The 17,541-nt window shown below is 50.7% G+C and overlaps 5 protein-coding genes and 1 non-coding gene across 6 annotated transcripts; 4 read left to right on the top strand and 2 right to left on the bottom strand.

The window, feature by feature from the left end:
• The first annotated feature begins 81 nt into the window (after positions 1–81).
• Positions 82–734, top strand: LOC101779142. The gene has a single exon (XM_004976244.3). The coding sequence runs from the start codon at positions 249–251 to the stop codon at positions 477–479; it is 231 nt and encodes a 76-aa protein (XP_004976301.1). The 5' UTR covers positions 82–248; the 3' UTR covers positions 480–734.
• A 928-nt stretch (positions 735–1,662) lies between these two features.
• Positions 1,663–1,735, bottom strand: TRNAA-UGC. The gene has a single exon. It is a non-coding gene; the product is annotated as a tRNA-Ala (tRNA).
• A 4,790-nt stretch (positions 1,736–6,525) lies between these two features.
• LOC101778726 (GEM-like protein 4) lies at positions 6,526–7,714 on the top strand. The gene is made up of 2 exons (XM_004976243.2): positions 6,526–6,869; positions 6,973–7,714. Exons 1-2 carry the CDS (start codon positions 6,677–6,679, stop codon positions 7,422–7,424), a joined length of 645 nt encoding a protein of 214 aa, XP_004976300.1. The 5' UTR covers positions 6,526–6,676; the 3' UTR covers positions 7,425–7,714.
• Positions 7,715–11,973: 4,259 nt separating this feature from the next.
• LOC101778323 (putative GEM-like protein 8) lies at positions 11,974–13,432 on the top strand. The gene is made up of 3 exons (XM_004976242.2): positions 11,974–12,294; positions 12,410–12,481; positions 12,606–13,432. Exons 1-3 carry the CDS (start codon positions 12,138–12,140, stop codon positions 13,055–13,057), a joined length of 681 nt encoding a protein of 226 aa, XP_004976299.1. The 5' UTR covers positions 11,974–12,137; the 3' UTR covers positions 13,058–13,432.
• Positions 13,433–14,583: 1,151 nt separating this feature from the next.
• On the top strand, positions 14,584–15,362 carry LOC101777927 (alpha-amylase/subtilisin inhibitor). Its single transcript, XM_004976241.4, has one exon. The coding sequence runs from the start codon at positions 14,654–14,656 to the stop codon at positions 15,293–15,295; it is 642 nt and encodes a 213-aa protein (XP_004976298.3). The 5' UTR covers positions 14,584–14,653; the 3' UTR covers positions 15,296–15,362.
• A 1,043-nt stretch (positions 15,363–16,405) lies between these two features.
• LOC101784802 (flavonol 4'-sulfotransferase) lies at positions 16,406–17,446 on the bottom strand. The gene is given in 1 exon segment (XM_014805546.1): positions 16,406–17,446. A coding segment is annotated over 1 exon segment (1,041 nt).
• Between the last annotated feature and the right edge of the window lie 95 nt (positions 17,447–17,541).

Here is a 17,541-nt window from a genome sequence, read left to right as displayed (position 1 = left end):
CCGATCGGACCGATCCATTCCCCAGCTCGTGGGCGCACGCAGCGCTGGGCGTAACCGGACGGGGAAAAGCTCCGTCCGATCGGACGGAGAGACGAGTTATATATTCCACCGCCCTCGCGGCACTTTGCCCGCATCGCAATCTCCACACAAACCAACGCTGCAGGGCTGCGCCACCAAGCAAAGGAGAGCTGCAGCTGCGCACCGTTTGCTCTTGGCACCATCTCCTGCTCTCCGAGTCTCGGACGCGGATGGCTGCGGTGGTGGTCGCCGTGGAGGCCGCGGTGGCGAGCGGGGCCTGCAAGGGCAGGTCGTCGTACCTGGTGAGGAGCCTCTACTGGAGGCTGCGCGCCGGGCTGCGGAGGCTGCACTCGGAGCGGGCGGGGAGGTGGCGCAGGGGCGGCAGCCGGTTCCACTACGACGCCCTCAGCTACGCCCTCAACTTCGACGACGGCCACGGCTCCGCTGACTTCGTGCGGTGACAGGCTGACCTTGCTGCGGATCGCCTCGGGGTACTACTAGCTAGCTAACGGTGTTGGATTTCTTAGCCAGTTTAGGCAAAAGCCAATCGATCAAAGGAGTGGGTCGGAGGTGCGTCGCCGTTTTCTAGCTGCTTAATGGGCATTTCTTTTTTCGAGTCGACGGTGTCAAACGATGCATCCGTTCTTGATTCTTGTAGCTTCTGTTGCGCCGTGCTGTTTATTATATATAGCAGGTCTGGTCATTCCATTGTTGCATGTCATGATGTCAAGATGCATATGAGAGGATTAGAGAACACGATGAGTTTATACAAAGGGCTATCGTGCGAACAGGAAGCAGAGAGTAAGAAAATCGGATTTGACGGCACGATCATTAGACGATACTCCTAGCAACCAGTTCCAGCGAAAGAAATGAGTTGAGACTGAAGACTGAAGGCTCCGAACCCTCCTACGTCGGCTTCTTTGAACAGTAGTCAAGTATCATCAGTCCGGAAAAAAATTGCGTACACAGCGCCTGAGTACCGCTTTCGCTCTCGTGGGAAACGACTGTGCAGATTGCAGTGGGAACAAGAACAACGTACCAGCGAGTTCGCCCATCTTCGGATGATCTCATGCGTTCGCACCATAGTCAAAGGTGACGACCACGACGCGAATCGTGATCTCTTCGGGGCGCGGGCAAAGCTTAGGTGGTGGTTGAATCTGGGGAATTCCATTCCATCTCACGAAAGGGCAAAAGGAGTAAAAGCGAAAGGTCCCCTCGTCACTGTCCCCTTTCTCCTCTCTGATTTTTTACTTTCACATTTTCCTTTTACATCGCGATCTGCCTGCCGAGAAGCGCAAGAGCGTAACATACTAACATGGCATGGAACTTCTGTTGCCCGATGAACTCAAAACCTTGTAATGTTCCCGTCTGAAATTATCCTCGGAAGTCTGTACTCTGTAGAGCTTCAGACAGAGGTAATCTGATGCAGCATAGTTCAATCAAGGGTGTTGCCATTTGCTTGCTGCATGCACGACAGAGCAACAAATTACTTATGAATGTACACCGTCAACCAGCAAATTTTTTTGTGGGGTAGGAAGCGCATGATCTGGGATTAACTTTGAGGCCCATGGTCTTACATGCTCGTTTGTGCTTTTACTTAGTCAGTATACTCCTAATTCAGTGCAGAAGCAAAAAAAAAAACTCTGGAGATGCGGGGGATCGAACCCCGTGCCTCTCGCATGCAAAGCGAGCGCTCTACCATTTGAGCTACATCCCCTAGCGTTAGATCCATATTAATTATTGATATCTATATATAATCTGATCTCACATGGGCCTAATCATATTTCCCAATAGTGGGTACTCTGTTCCCACATGGGCCGATGTTGTTCCCGGGCTTCCCCTCCTTGCCAAATGATGGGCCATATGCCGCCCACTCTCTCTCTTCCTTGGAAATTCTTGCGGTACAACTTCCAAGTCCATTTCCACTACCCATCAGCATTCGTAAGACCTACCAAGTACCAACTATTTTAGAAATTCAACGAATATTGAAAACCAGGTAACGATCTGTGAATCCATTTCAGTCCGGCTAATCTTAGCTAGGGTGGATCTAGACGCACTGGCTAATACTCCCCCCTCCTCAATTATAGATTTTTTTAATTCATAAATATTATTATGCATTTGGATATAAGTTATATCTAAGTGCGTAGCAAAATCTATTAATTAAAAAAAGTTAAAATCACCTATAGTTTGGAACAGAGAAACTCTTTGCTTAGTCCAATGACTAATTCTAACCAGCCCGCTAATAGATTAACTGAGTGGATCTAAGCAGGGTCTATCAGTAGCGTTTAAAACCATATAATAATAGTTAAAACCATCTGGTGAACTATCACTAATTGGCAAATATCCATTTTTGGGTAACAGTACTCATGATTCGCCAACGTAAACACTGACTTCATGATCCGTCAGCAGCACTGCCACAATTTCGTTCCAGGAAAGAGCCATCTCAAAAAAAAAAAAAAGCAATGAACCATCCATCCAGATTCTTCCGCGATAGTAGGACTACTTCTTGACTTTGTTTAACTGATCACGCCACCACGGAACGAGCTCGGCAGATTCCTTGTAATGGAGCGAAGGATTTCCGCGATCAACATCACCGCAGATCCTTCTTTTTCCTCGTCCTACTCCCATCTCCGTGCAGCAAAGCCGGAGAGCGCCACAAGTGTCGCCACGCCGGTGCACCGCGAGGCCACGAGGCCCATGACCGGCCGCCGGCCAGAACAAAATTAAGGGGAACACGGCTTAAGTTGGGAGCTTTCTAATCGCCATTAACTTGGTTGCCGCGTAGTATGCTTCGTCAGTCCAGTCCAGTCGGTGCACGAGATTTGCGACTTTTATGGATTTGGAATGAGCATCGTTGTGACAGCTCGGCTCACTGATTGGCCTTGTTTTGTTTAGTTATCATCTTTGTACTCCAAAGTGTGAGGAAGGACCTTTCTGGTTGGAATTTTGCTGTCATGCTGGTCTTTATCAGTTTCGTCGACCATACTATACACACAAAAAAAATTAGGGAAAACCGTTGCGTCTTATTGTGATACTAGTGTGTCTTCACACGTATGTACTAGCTTTAAAATGATCTTAAATAGATGAATTAATAAACCCTTCCCCGTTACATTTGCTAGTTTGGTTACTTCTGTTTTGCGGAGAGCAGGAATTTGCACTAAACGTAATAAAATGCAGTACGGAGGACAGTTAAGTATTTGTTTACGTACTGAATACGATTTCAGCTCATATTTGAGACAACAAAGAAATATGAAATATAATCCTGTCCTCCGGAGAAGATCCCATACAGGCACACAGGGCCACTGATGTGAGAAGACGGGAGCAAATCAAAGAGTTGGTTAAGAAGTAAGTACTAGCTGATTCATCGGTGACACAACACTGCAACAGGAAACCAAACAAGGCGCGCGGGACCTGAACCTGAACCACCAGGCCAGGCCGTGCCGGCAGCGAACAACACCCTTTCGCCTTGATCCGTTTGATCTGATTTGTTTTAGGCCATCACCACTCATCAGCCACTTCAAGCAATTAAGCTCTTGATTGGGAAGCAAACACGCAGAGCATAACCTAACAAAAAGCCCTTTTCTTTACATCAACTTAAACAAAAAGCCTCATGCGCTCGTAATGCGTGCAAGCCTTTGCAGCATGATGCGCGGAGTTGCTGTTCCTGATCATCTGCCACATGGTGGAGGCCCCATCCTTAATTAAACTTCTTGATTACGGCCATGTCATAATCTATACTGTTCCATTGCTTTTCTGATTGTAAAGTTTCCATGTGACATGACGGTCGAGCCCATTGGAGTATTTTGCCCCTTCCATTGCAACTTTACACTGCCCCTGTCTTTATTACCATGCGCCCCCGTTAAGCGAAGAGGAGAAGACGTGAAAAATATTCAAATGGCGGAGATAAAAGAACGCAGTGGTTTGGTTGCGTAGTTGCTCACTAAAGCCTAGTATCTGAGCTCGCAGATTAGGAAAAGAGAACGGTAAGAGAGCTCCTCAGTGTTTGAATCGGCAACGAGAATCGATCATGTGTGTCCTGTCGTCAGCTCCACAGGTAAGTTTAAATGTTCAATACATCCACTGGTTTGATTCATTTTGGTGACCACCTCACTAGCGGGAAGGAACACTACTACACTAGTGGGGCCAGGATCGGAGTTTACACTTCACGGCACGCAAAAGGTATAAAAAAAAAAGAAGCAGAGCACTCGCACCTGCGGCTAAGTACAAGCTGAATGCATTTCGTGTGTGCAACCATATTGATATTTGATCATCGGATTAGTCATGGGGTAATAGTGAAAGCTTATCCATCCCTTGACCTTAACCAAAGGCGCTGAATAGCTAGCCGCCGCAATTGTCCCCCGCAATAGCAGTAGTAGCGGATTATCAACACTACCAATGAAAGGTAACAGTTAAATAGTGCATTGCATTGCAATTCAATGAACTATGCAGCGTTCACCTCTTAGACCCTGTTTGGATCCATCATCTAAACTTTAGCTAGCTAAATTTAGCTCATTTGGATCCAAACAGGGTAGCTAATATAAAGACCACTAAATTTAGCCTAGCTTCCAACTTGCTAAACCAGCTAAACCCAAGTAAAGATGTTTAAAGACAATTCTACCCCTCCATTATCTCGGTAAAAGTCCCCGCTACAATTAATGAAGGGTATCATAGTAATTTATTTTTAATAACTAGTTAGTGGATCCAAACATCCCTTGCTAAAGTTTAGCCAGCTAAAAAGAAGTCTCTAAACTTTAGCGAGCTAAACTTTAGATGGGTAGATCCAAACAGGACCTTAGCTTATATTACCTCCTGTACGTACACAAATGTTTCAAAAACCTAAGTTTTAAGGTTACTTATACACTACGTACATTTCCTTTTGTGTTTCCTAAAGTATTATTATTTGAATTTAACACCCGCACGTCATTTATGCACTACACACATTACACTAAACGTGGTAGTTTATCCAATGACGGTATTGTGCTTATTTGAGACACCGACGCATGCAAGGACCAATTTGGCACCATACACACGCTGCTTTCATCTCCGGCACCAATAAAGTACTGAACACTAGGGGGCTACTATGTGTAAGCACGTTTTCATATATCCGAATCCTTATCTACTCACCAGGTATATAGCAACGAAAATACTATATTCCATGGGCTCTCGAGTCGAGAGTACAGACCCCGATTTCTCGCCCTTTTCCTTGTGCGCTCGCGACCTTTTCGCCGCAACAGCTTTAGTTGGGGTCAATGCAAATAAAGCCAAGTCGACCTTATCCATTTTGACCTTCCGAAACCCCAACCAGCAAGGCTGCAACCACCACGAATCCCGATCGGCCAAGACACGCATAGACCCAACCAAAGCTGGCGTCCGTGCCGGATCGCATCACCGCTGACAACGCAGGTTAAAGGCTCGACACACGCGCACGCGCTTGAACCAGCCAGCGCATGGAGGCATGGAGTTCCACCTACGAATGAGCTCGCGATTTTGTGATAGAAAATGACAGGGGGCCAGGGCCCAGGGGCGAGCGAGCTGTGTCTCGTCTCGCCCGGCTGGCTCGATCGGCACCGGCGACCAACCCACGACCGGATCGGTGCTGTCGATTCTGGCGACCGGCACAGCGCTCGCGCTCGCGGGCGTGACTCGGCGCCGAGTCGGACGCGACGCTGACTCAGGGCCGCCGTGGGCTCGAAGAAAAGCGGGGGGAAAGGTGGAAAGCAGAGGAGAAAACCCTTCCTTGCTCGTGCTGTGTTGCGAGTTGTGACCGAACGTGTGACGGTGTCTTCCATACACGCGCGCGAACCTTCTTTCGTGGTCATCCAGAACGTCGTAGTGGGACATGCTTCTGCCGCTCAATGGATCCTTCTATCTGTCTCCACGTCATCCCCGGCGTCAAATAAGCTCCCGCAACGTGCAGATTCTACCGGACGCTTACTGGCAATAGCGGTAGTGCAGTGTGCATTTCGTTTCATTAATTTCATTCTTTGGCCTGAATAATGCAAAGTGATCGCAAAGACGCAAACTACTAATCCAAACGATTTCGTCTGCATCAGATAGTACTTTGTCTCTTTTTTTGTTTATGCTGGCAATTCGGAACCATGACATTTTTTTAGGTCGTATAATGCGTAGATATTTCGGGCCCCGAACTGCATGCATGCACGTAACAGGTTGGATGAACATGGATATACACCACGGCCCGGTGCATGCGTGGATGCCACTCATGGCACAAGAACAGAGAGCTGCAGGGGGGGCCTTGCACATGCAGGAGGACGGGGCATTAGGTAGGGGTCCAATCCAACTGCACATTGGAAATCTTCTTTACTTCCTCAACTCCTCATGGAGGAGGATGACTGTTCCATCCGAAAGCGAGTTGGATAGGCCCCCAGCTTTTGAACGTCGTGAACGGCAAAAAAAAAAATAATAAAAATATTGCTACTGGCTAATTGACAGGTTCCAGGCTTATAAAAGACACCCTCCTCTTCCCATTTGGAGCACGGAGCTCGAGCAGCAACAACCCACGCACGCACCAACAGGCCACCCACCCGCTCACCAGCAACCACCTCACCGCAGAGTCCGGGAGCTCAGCCGCGGATTCAGCAAGCAACAAAGAAAAGAGAAGTCTTCGGTGTTCCTCGGTCGTCGCGTCGATCAAGAAGAGATGGAGAAGGCCAGGCGCGAGCATGTGATCGGCATCCCAGTGAGCAACAGGGCGTTCGGCATTGAGGAGCCGGCGGATTTCCCGAGCAAAGGGGGCGCCTATCACGGCGACGCCAAGAACCCAACCAATTTTGGGCGGGCTGGAAAATTCGGCAGGACGGGAGACAGGGTCGCCCAAGGCCTGAAAGAACATGGTAAGTTCTTCTCTCCAACTAATTTTGGATCGGATGGCTGATGTCTCCTTTCATCCTTTGCCATCGCGAATTCAGTCTGACCGTGTTCTTGCCTGATTTGCAGTGACCCTCGGGCCAAAACTCTACGAGATCGTGAAGGGCAAGCTGTCGCTGGGGGCGAGGATCCTCCAGGCAGGCGGCGTGGAGAAGGTCTTCCGGCGGTGGTTCTCCGTCGAGAAGGGCGAGAAGCTCCTCAAGGCCTCGCAGTGCTACCTCTCCACCACCGCCGGCCCGATCGCCGGCATGCTCTTCATATCCACGGAGAAGATCGCCTTCCGGAGCGACCGGTCGCTGGCGCTGACCTCTGCCAGGGGCGACACGGTGCGGGTGCCGTACAAGGTCGCCATCCCGCTGAGGAGGGTCAAGACGGCCAAGCCCAGCGAGAACAAGCACCGGCCGGAGCAGAAGTACGTGCAGGTCGTGACGGACGACGGATTCGAGTTCTGGTTCATGGGGTTCGTCAGGTACCAGGTGTCCCTGCAGGAACTGGAGAAGGCCATCGCGCAGTCGCAATGACCTGAGGCCTTTGTGGTCCGTCGGTCGGCTCAGTTCGGTCGGGCGTCGCGTGTTTGAAGTCTTGGTTAATCTGTTGTGCATACGCAGTAGTAGGCTTAAAATTCTTGGTGGATTGCTTGGCGTTTTTGGCAGTGGAGCAAGTCCGATATACATGATAGGAGGAAATTTAGGTCAAAGAGATTTGTGATGTTGGGTAATTCTGCTATGGTGCCACGGGCGAAGTGGCGCTTATGCGGTTTACAAATGGAATAAAGAAACAAAAAATGTTTGTGAAATTTCTAGATTGTGAACTGAATTCTGATCACACTTTTATTTCTAGTACTGATCCTACTTGTCGGTTTGCTGTTTTGCAAATCTGGACAGATGAATGTTAGTTACTTAGTTCCCCTTTCTTATTTTACTCCGGCCAACTAAAGCTATGGTACCAAAATGGAATCTGAAGAACTATTACGATCGAGGGAGGTTCTCTCATAAGAGCACCCGCAGTGTGGAGGCCGATGCTTGAAATTTTTGAGCCCTGCATCAGAGAAGTGAGCATCGAGCTCTGAAGACCGCAGCGTGCAAGCATCAACATGGGACCCACTGGGCCCACTCATGGTGGAGTTGGGAGTAAACAAAGTACAGCTGCCCCTCATATGCAGCTGAGCAATCAATTTTTTACGGACGGAGCATCAATTTCTTTCAAGCATCGCCCCCTGCAACGTTGAACTCGATGCTTGGACCTTCTCTTTCTTGATGGGGCATCGGCTTTTCGCTACACTGCGGCTGCCCTAAGATCAGTGTTTTTTTCAAGATTACCAGGTTGACTGTGGATGTACAGGTGGACTATGTTACAAGAGTACAAGACTATGCAAAATTTTACTACTAGCAAACATTCAACTTGATTGTATTGCGGATAAATATATACTAGAAGAAAGCTTTATATCAGCGTAGTGATTTCCTTTATTTATTTGCTTATATTCGTTTTCCCAAATGTAGTGGCCTTATATTTGCATGCTCATGCAAATATTCGTCTTCTGGCATCGGAGAATAGTTGGTAATAAATTATACAGACTCCCGCATTTAGTTCTGCCAAGTTTCGCACCAAGAAGTTTGCACTTATTTGGTCTAATATATAGACATGTCACAATTCACAGATTAGGCTAAAAAGCCCTAACATGATGCTTAGCAACATTTTCTGAGAAATGAAAGTCTGGAAAAGCATCAGATACTAATACTCAATCCATTTGAAACTACTAAGACATTCTTTTTATGACTAGGTTTTGACTAACAATTATTCTACTAGTATGTCATTTATGTGATACAAATCATAATAACGTAAGTATTTTGTAATACAAATCTAATAACATCAAGCTTGTGAAAAAATATTTTAACAGAGTAATTATTGTTGGTCAAAGTCTCATATAATGAAATGAAATACGCATTGTAATTTCGAAAGGATGAAGTAAAAGTTTCTTTTTAGTGAAAGAGTGCAGTCGCTGATCGGGATCAAATGCAGGCTGCGGGCGGCGCGTTGTCGCACCTAAACTAAACTACCGAGATCTTGCAGGCGTAACACACAAAAATCTATAATTAACTTTATGTTTTATGACACATTACACCAATATTTTTTGATGTATGATTAAGTTGCAATCTATGATTCCGCGAGAAGTATAACTGGTGCCTTTTTCTTTTGCCACTTTTAAGCAGTCTTTTTTTTTTGGAAATACCACTTTTAAGCAGTCTCACTAGTTAGTAGAAAGTGAACCTCAGAATCCAATCAATAGCACAGAGACAGCACAGCGCTTGGCCTTAACAGCGAAGCACCAGCTATGTTAATTGGCCTGTGGGCGTAAAGAAAAGTGATGATGCTACTTTGTTAGTATAGTGCTTTGCACCCAAGATTTTAGGTTCATTTTCGGTCCGTTTTCAACCAATATTGGAATGATTGGTTGGCGCCGGTGTTCTACTTTTCGAATCATGAAATACTTGTATCATTCGGTATATACTTCCTTCGTTATATTTGTAGGTTGTTTTGATTTTTTTAGTTCATAGATATTATTATGCATCTAGATATACACTATATCTAGATGCATAATAATACCTATCAATCTAAAAGAACCAAAACAACCTACAATTTGGAATACAGGGAGTGCATACTTTTATATTTTATATTCGTCACTGGAATATTTTCCTTTTGAAACAATAATCGAAAGAATTACAATTCTGTTAGTTTTTCATGAATGAAGCCACACTCTAGCTGGTTCGGCTATGGGACCACTTGTGCGTGCACAGTGCACGCTGCAGTAAAAATCGAACCACTTGAGTTGCAATCTTACAAAGGTGCATTTTTGGCTTAGCTTCTAGTAATGTAGAGCAAACAAAAGTTTTTTTTTAAAAAAAATCCAAAACTGGGGATATCGCATTTGTATTCGTTCCATGCCATTCCCCTTTTCTTGGAAGGACAAATGGTCGGCGAGAAAACGATTCCGTTCCACCCGGCGGGTCGGCGACATCCTCATGCTTCTGTGCATCGACACGTATGGCACGGCGGAGATACGCCGATCGCGACGCTGAAACGAGAGGAGGAGCCCACCCCGCGGATCCCCTTCATTCTGATTTCAGAGTGGGTAGCTGCGAGGCTTTCCTCCTCCATCTGACAACGCACCGCGCACAAAGCCACGGGCCGGGACGCAGCGCAGCCCTGTTAATTGGGTTGGGTTTATTGGTTTTAATGGTTTGGTTTATATAATAAGCTCATTTGAATTGGTTTATAATGAGTTGGCCTGCTAGATGGTTTGGTTTGGTTTGGGTTTTACAAATAAATAGTTTGGAAGGTGTTTGGGGTGTGTGGTATTATTTTTGGATCTAAAAGACTCTCAACCCGTGGGTTGAGACCCATTAAGAACCCAAAAGCCTGGAGCCTCATCTATCAAGAGTCGGACCCTAAAAATAAAACCTCGCGTTCACACCTTAAAATTTTGGATAAATTGATCGAAACTTGTTACAGATGAATTAGTTTAACAGTCCGCTACTGTATGCAAAGTAGTACGGCTGGACTTACATGTGGGGCCCGCGTCAAGAGTCGGACCCTAAAACTAAAACCTCGTGTTCACACCTTAAAATTTTGGATGAATTGACCGAAACTTGTTGCAGATGCATTAGCTTGACAGTCCGCTACTTTGTGCAAAGTAGTATGGCTAGACTTACATGTGGGCCCCACGTTGAGAGTCACATACAAACTCAAAAAAAAAGTTAACTAATGGGTTTTTATTGGGTACCTAATGGGTTCTTATTGGGTTGTAACCATATTTGGCAAGTAATTTGTATAACTTATGCAATGGTAAGTTTGGGGTGGTGTGGTGTGTGATAGTGGAGGTTTGGTTTAGGGTGGATTATATTTATTTTCTTATAAGAATAGATTGGTGTGGTTACAACATGGGTTACAACCCAATTAACACGGCTACGCACACGCGCCCCGCGCCATGCCCCCGCCGCGTCCACGAACGGCAAACCCGCCGGCCTCGCGTGGCAACGCCCCTCCCGGCTGCCGGGTTTATTGCGGGAGACAGGGACGGCGCGGCGCCCATGCCACAGTGCCTGCCCGATGCCGCCGCGCCACAACCGGATGGACACGCACGCGCGCTCGTACTCGACGGTTGCGTCGGTTGGTGATGCGCGGTCGCGGTTCGTCCGACTCGGCGCTGCGTGGGAGGTGACCAGGACGGCTGGACTCGCGGGGGGCGCAGGCGGGAATGGCGACTTCGACGTGAGGAGGGACGCATGCAGCTGTTGCCTTGCCGGATCCATCGCCTCTGGAAAAGCTGGCCGTTTTACACGTCGGGTTGGAGCCCTGCCTCCACGGCTCCACATCACCGGTGGGTCATGGGCCATGTCTGCCCGATCGATCGCCTGAGGACGCGATCTCGGGAACAGTGGTTTGTGTCCCTCCCCTACGTGATTTAGGCCGTCAACATCACTCGATCGGCCACGCATGTTACTCCTGTACTGTCCCAGGGCAACGCACGAACGACCTCTACCCTACGCGAAACACTAGTGGCCCCTTCTAAAGAAAGGCGCGGCCTCAGCAGTCAGCGCACCGGGGCCCTTGCTCCCCCCGACACCACGCCACCCTTTTTTCCATGTAGCCCGGTGCGAGCGAGAATGTGCGGGCACATGGGGCGCTTCTCGGAAAGCGGCAGCGAGGCGAGCCCCACCGCCACCGGGGTCCGGATCCCATAGAGAAATCCAGAATCCTTTGCCTTTGGGAGCAAATGAATATACCGCACGCACCTGGCCTTCACATGGCGGGGGGCGGAGCTCCGTTTCTAGGCCGGCCGGGGTGGCCGACGCGGCCGCACATCACGAAGCGAGCGGCTGCGAGCGAAGCAGTAGGCGGGAGGAGGGGGTCTACGCCTGCTTTAGGCGAACGTGGACCGCGCCTTTTCTGAGCCGCTGGTGACTCGGCCGGACCGGTTGCTGACTCCGCAAATCCACTTGCCTTTCGCCAATTCAACAAAGCTCAAAGGATATTCCACAACCGCGCGGCGCCTATAAATGGCGTCCTCGGCAGCTGCACTCCGGTACCAATCCGCAATTCCTTACACGCTAAGGCATCCTCTTCGGCTCTTCGCTTCATTCAGCGCGAAGCAGGCTAGATCGGCGCCGAGCTCTCTGCTCTCTCTCTGCTTAGCTTGTGTTGTGGTCACTAGTCGGCCAGCACTCCTAACAGCCATGAGGAAGTCGGGCAGCAGCGGCCATGTCATCGGAGTTCCGGTCACCTCCAAGGCGTATGGGATAGAGGAGGGAACGTGCAGGAAGAGCGACGGCGATCACCTTGCTGTCTCGTTGACGCACCCCAGCCCTTACGCGTCTTTCGACTACAAGCACAGTAAGTGTTGATCGTGATCATGCATTCATGCCATGGGATTTCTAACTGAAAACATGTGTTTTTACTGTTAAATCATTTGATACTGATGTGGTTTATGGCTAATGTTTTCCTGCAGGCAGCAAAGATCATCAGGTGATCCGCTGGGTGAGCAAGCTGAGCAGGCGGGCGCAAGGCTTCAGGGAGCATGGTGAGTTAGCATTCAGTTCCGTGGCTGCTTCATTCCGAGGACCGTTGATCAGTCAAGATCACGTGAACACCATGTCCTACTAATTAATTAAACCCTAATCCGTGTGCGATCGATCATGTTGCAGTGACCCTGGGCCCAAAGCTGTCGGAGACGGTTAAGGGAAAGCTGAGCCTGGGCGCGCGGATCCTGCAGGCCGGCGGGGTGGAGCGCGTGTTCCGGCAGGCGTTCTCCGCCGAGAAGGGCGAGCGGCTGGTCAAGGCGCTGCAGTGCTACCTCTACACCACCGGCGGCCCCATCGCCGGGATGCTCTTCGTGTCCACCAAGAAGGTCGCCTTCCGCAGCGACCGCCCCATCACGGTGGCCTCTCCCAAGGGTGACACGGCGCGGGTGACCTACAAGGTGGTGATCCCGCTCCGGAGGATCGGCAAGGTGCGGCCCAGCGAGAACGCCGACAGGCCGGAGGAGAAGTACATCCACGTCGCCACGGTGGACGGCTTCGAGTTCTGGTTCATGGGGTTCGTCAGCTACCAGCGGTCGTTCAAGTACATGCAGCAGGCCGTCTCGGAGCTGCAATGACTTGCACGGCCGGCCTGGGGCCTGGTTGATGAGGAGGTCCGGTGCAGTGCTAGTGGCTGCCCTGTCGGCACGATGAGAAGAGGATGTTACGGGTTGCTTCGCCATCTTTTGTTGCGAAGTAGCCGTAGCTAGGATTGCCCCATCTAATCCCGGATCGGCGCAATTTAGTTCCTTCCGCGTACGATTTGGATCAACTTTGTGTTGCTCCAAGTGGTTGCTTTGTAGCACGGACCGAGAAATTAACCATTTTGTGCATGTTCTTGAATGGAAGAGCTCACCTTTTCGAATTGTTTCCAGTTGTGCCTTTATGATCTTGCACTAGTATGTATCAGAAGATTTAGGGATTTATAACCTGAAAATGTTGTGAAACTATTATTCAAGACAAATTTGTTCATGCTCTTTTTTGCCGATCTGCGTGTTCACGTTTACTCGCACGACCTTCGCAAGAAAAACAAAGTTTACTGGCAAAAAAATAAAATAATTTTTAGAGGTAAAATAGTACGGATATTAACACTGCCAGTTACTATTTGGGCTCATATAGCGATAACTGCTCTAAGACATCCGCTACCACAAGGCAGCCCAAGCCAGACCAGGCCGACTAAACTGCTAAAATTGGAAGGGGGATGAGGCCGAATATCATTGCGTGGTTCAAAGCTGGGCTTCGGCCTTTGGGACAGCATCGGACATGTTTGTGCTGGGCTGAACCCGAATCCCAAATAGGTTGGCTGCTTTGCGAGGCACAGGACAAGAGAGTTCCACGTTGTCGACCAAAGCGAAAAACGTGGCGGTGTGCCGCGAAGAAGGTACTCGCTGCGGCGGATTTTCCCCTCGAAAACCACATGGAATGGAAGGAGGCTCGAGCGGCCAAGCGGTCGGTGATGCAAACAAAGTTGATCCCAGCAAAGCCTAGCGTCCCATATACCGTGTACGCGGTCGGCGCATGCGAGCTTGATCGGCGTCGACCCCGTGTCCAGATCGATCACAATCTCTTGCAGCGCCGAACCGCGCCGGAGGAGCCAAAATAGGTTGGTTGGGAAGCCAATCCAGATGACACACCACCGCAATCCGTGTCCCGCGTTCGGCTAAGATAAAACGTCTCGCAAGTCCACTCTATCTCTACTTGTTCACAGTAACTCTCTTACTCCACACTGCTACGCAATACGTTTACTACGATTGGAGAGTCGACGGAGTGGGGGTAGTCAAAGGTTTCCTTCATTCGGGGCTCAGGCTCACTGTTTCCCAGAGCACAAATGCTGCGTTGTTTTCAGAAAAGGCACACGTACAAGTTTCACATTGCTACAGTTTCCCAGTCGCTGGTAGCGTTGTACAGATCGGCACCGCCGTATGCATGTGCGGTGTGACTTGACGGGCCGACTACTGCTGGCCAGGTACGTGCACGGGCGACAAGAAAATGACTTCACGCCACGTACAAATCCAGGAGGAAGGAAAGCTGGCGACTCCACTCCGGAACAGTATAAATACTCACCCGAGGTACTCGTGCAAAACCGCAAACTAGCTTCGAAGTCGCAGGCAGATTCACACCGGCCTCCTCGGCCTCCAACGCAAATCCAAGCAAACTCGCCCACGGTTTCAGCCATGGGCGGCCCGGCCGGCGCCGTGCGCCTCCTCCTCCTCCTCCTCTCCGTCCTAGCCGCCTCCCTCTCGCGCGTCGCCGCGGCCCCGTCGCCGGTGTACGACATGGACGGGCACGAGCTGAGCGCCGACGCGGACTACTACGTCCTCCCGGCCCCTCGCGGGAGCGGCGGCGGGGGTGGCGGCGGGCTCACCATGGCCCCCCACACGTTCCGGTGCCCGCTCTTCGTCGCGCAGGAGGACGACCCGCTCCGCAGGGGCTTCCCCGTGCGCTTCACGCCGCTGCACGGCCACGGCGGCGACCGGACCGTGCGCGTCTCCTTCGACGTGGCCATCCACTTCGCCGCGGTGACGACGTGCGTGCAGACCACCGAGTGGCACGTCGCCGGCCGCGGCGACGAGCCTTTCGCGTCCGGCCCCCGGCACGTCGTCACCGGCCCGGTGCTGGCCCCGACCGCGGGCGGCAGGGAGAGGGTGTTCCGCGTCGAGAGGCACAGCCACGGGTACATTCTGGTGTGGTGCGGGGTGCCCACCGAGTGCGAGGAACTGGGCGTGTTCAGGGACGAGAGGGACCGCGCGTGGCTCGCCGTGTCCGACGAGCCTCATGTGGTCGTGTTCAAGAAGGCGCCACCCACACCTGCGTGAATGTGATGGGGGTGCTTGTAGCGTGCGTGTGCATGCCGAATAATGCGTGTGGGGTATTATGGATGAATAATGTGAGTGACCTAGCTAACGTATACAGCAATACGAGCACGGCATGTACTACTTTTTATATTAAAGTTGCTGGCCTGGGCGATTTGCCGATTTCTGAGACACTAACAGATGGGCCAAGTCGGAACTGTTGCATCTGGAATGGACGAGTCACGAGAGCTGACAAGAACCCAAAACCCCTCGACCTCCCAACACAAGACCCTCACGTTTTCCTTTCTTTCCTCAGATTTTTTACCTTCACCTTTTCACCTGCTCCAAAAATCAGACGACCGACGGAGACGAGGGCTGTTCTCAGCAACGACATGGTGCGCGAGCCGGTCTGGCCGTCAGCCGAGCTGAGGGCGCGGCGGCACCACCAAGCCAGCACATGGCGGCCTCGTCGAGCGCCTGCAGCCCCGGCGAGGACGCGGCGGCCCCGCCGAGCGCGCCCAGCCGTCCAGGCGACGACAAGCGGGCGGTGCGGCGGCCCAACGACCGTCGAGGAGCCGCGCGGATGAACTTTGGGCCTGTAGCCCATGCGAAGGTGCGGCCCCAGCCAGGCGAAGCCGACACGGGGCGGCAGAGCGACGAGGGCCTCCGCTTCCGACGTTTTTTTCTTTTCTTTTTTTTTTTGCAAAAGCTGTGTTCCTATTCTTTTGTTTCCGATTTCTTTTTTCAATTTTTGTCTCGAATATTTTTCTTTGAATTTTTCTTTAAATTTTCAAAATGTTGCTTTCCCGTATGTTCTCTAATTTGTTTTGCAATTTTTCTGTTGAAATGTTTGAAGATTTTTATTTTCCAAAACAAACATGCTTTCAATACTTCTTTTCTATACAATTTTTTTATACAAACTTCTTACATATTATTTACATATTTTTTCTTATATAATTTCTACGAGAGCGGCGCGAAGCGCGCCTATCATGCTTGTTATTTTTTTTTTGAAAGGAAAAGGGCACGAGATTGTGCCTATTTCATTGATAAAGATGTGTTACAGCCGGCTAGCCAGTTATCATGCTTGTTATTGAACAACAGACAATTCATACGCGTAATGCTATTGATCCCTGGCTAAACACTGAGACCGGAACCCTTGAACCTGGCCTCAGTAATAGCGTCGATGCGCCGCGCTGCCTCCGGCGACAAATGGTTCGCTCAGTCCCCGACCCCTCCGGGCCGGAAGAACGACCTGTTCTCCACCGCGCCAACCACAAACTCCGTCTTGCCGCTCTTGGCCACCTCCAGCCCGCGCATGTGCTCGAACGAGCACAGCCTCACGATGGCGTCCATCGCGCCGTTCTCCTCCTCCTCGACGTCGAACGGGAGGCCCACGAACGCGGCCAGCCTCCGGACGTGCGCCGGAGGGTCCCTCCAGACCTCCTCGTACTTGAAGAAGAGCACCTGCTCGGGACGCGCCAGGTGAGCGCGCCAGTACCCGAGGACGTGGTCCCAGTAGGGCCCTAACGCCGACATGCCGTAGCAGTACAACCCGGCGGCGGTCTCCACCGGGAGAGGCTCGAGGCCTTCGCTGGCCCTGAGCTTGTTCGCAAAGTGCCAGAGCGAGACCATGGTGTCCTTGGGGTCGCGGCACATGTACACGATCTAGCATCCCGACGCGACCACGGCAGCCGGTAGCGCCACGAACGGGACGTGCGTGGCAAGGAGCCTTGGGTCCGGGAGCTCGTCGAGGTTGTCTTTGGTCTCCTTGCCGGTGTAGATTTGGTACTCCAAGAACTTGACGCATTCGTGGGGGCCGAAGGAGTTGAAAGGGTGGTCGGCGGCATCAGCAGGATATTTTCGGCGGTGCACGGTGGCGTACAGAAGCGACTTGATCCACGTGGTGCCGGACTTGGGCAGGGTGGCGACGACGATGTCCGAGGGGCGCGCGGTGAAGCACGCATCCGCGGCCATGGCACCGGCTATGCACATTCGGCTGCCATGCCATCCTTGGTGGTGGCGGTGGAGTATGAGGTGGGACAGGCCTTCCGCGCTTGGCGAGGAGGAGACCGAGTTGGCGTAATGCTGGTAGAGTTCTTGGTGGTTGGTTTTTGTTTCCGCGTTCGTTTTTTCCTCGTCTTGTGAGAGAAAGGGTTGCTTGAAGGAGGAAGACATGGCTATGCAGTGAAATGGGGATTCGTATGTCAGCAGCATCTTTGTAGTCTTGTTTTTGTGTCTTTTTGGTGAGGTAGAATCTTTGAGGTTACTAC

Source organism: Setaria italica, chromosome VII (assembly GCF_000263155.2).
Source record: "Setaria italica strain Yugu1 chromosome VII, Setaria_italica_v2.0, whole genome shotgun sequence".
NCBI lineage: Eukaryota > Viridiplantae > Streptophyta > Magnoliopsida > Poales > Poaceae > Setaria > Setaria italica.
Note: the sequence above shows the minus strand (reverse complement) of the source record. Positions and strands in the feature narration are given on the sequence as shown.

Coding starts and splice junctions, on each gene's coding strand:
- LOC101779142 (XM_004976244.3), top strand. CDS start 249: ATGGCTGCGGTGGTGGTCGCCGTGGAGGCCGCGGTGGCGAGCGGGGCC.
- LOC101778726 (XM_004976243.2), top strand. CDS start 6,677: ATGGAGAAGGCCAGGCGCGAGCATGTGATCGGCATCCCAGTGAGCAAC. Junction 6,870..6,972: donor CCAAGGCCTGAAAGAACATG/GTAAGTTCTTCT, acceptor CCTGATTTGCAG/TGACCCTCGGGCCAAAACTC.
- LOC101778323 (XM_004976242.2), top strand. CDS start 12,138: ATGAGGAAGTCGGGCAGCAGCGGCCATGTCATCGGAGTTCCGGTCACC. Junction 12,295..12,409: donor GTCTTTCGACTACAAGCACA/GTAAGTGTTGAT, acceptor GTTTTCCTGCAG/GCAGCAAAGATCATCAGGTG. Junction 12,482..12,605: donor GCAAGGCTTCAGGGAGCATG/GTGAGTTAGCAT, acceptor ATCATGTTGCAG/TGACCCTGGGCCCAAAGCTG.
- LOC101777927 (XM_004976241.4), top strand. CDS start 14,654: ATGGGCGGCCCGGCCGGCGCCGTGCGCCTCCTCCTCCTCCTCCTCTCC.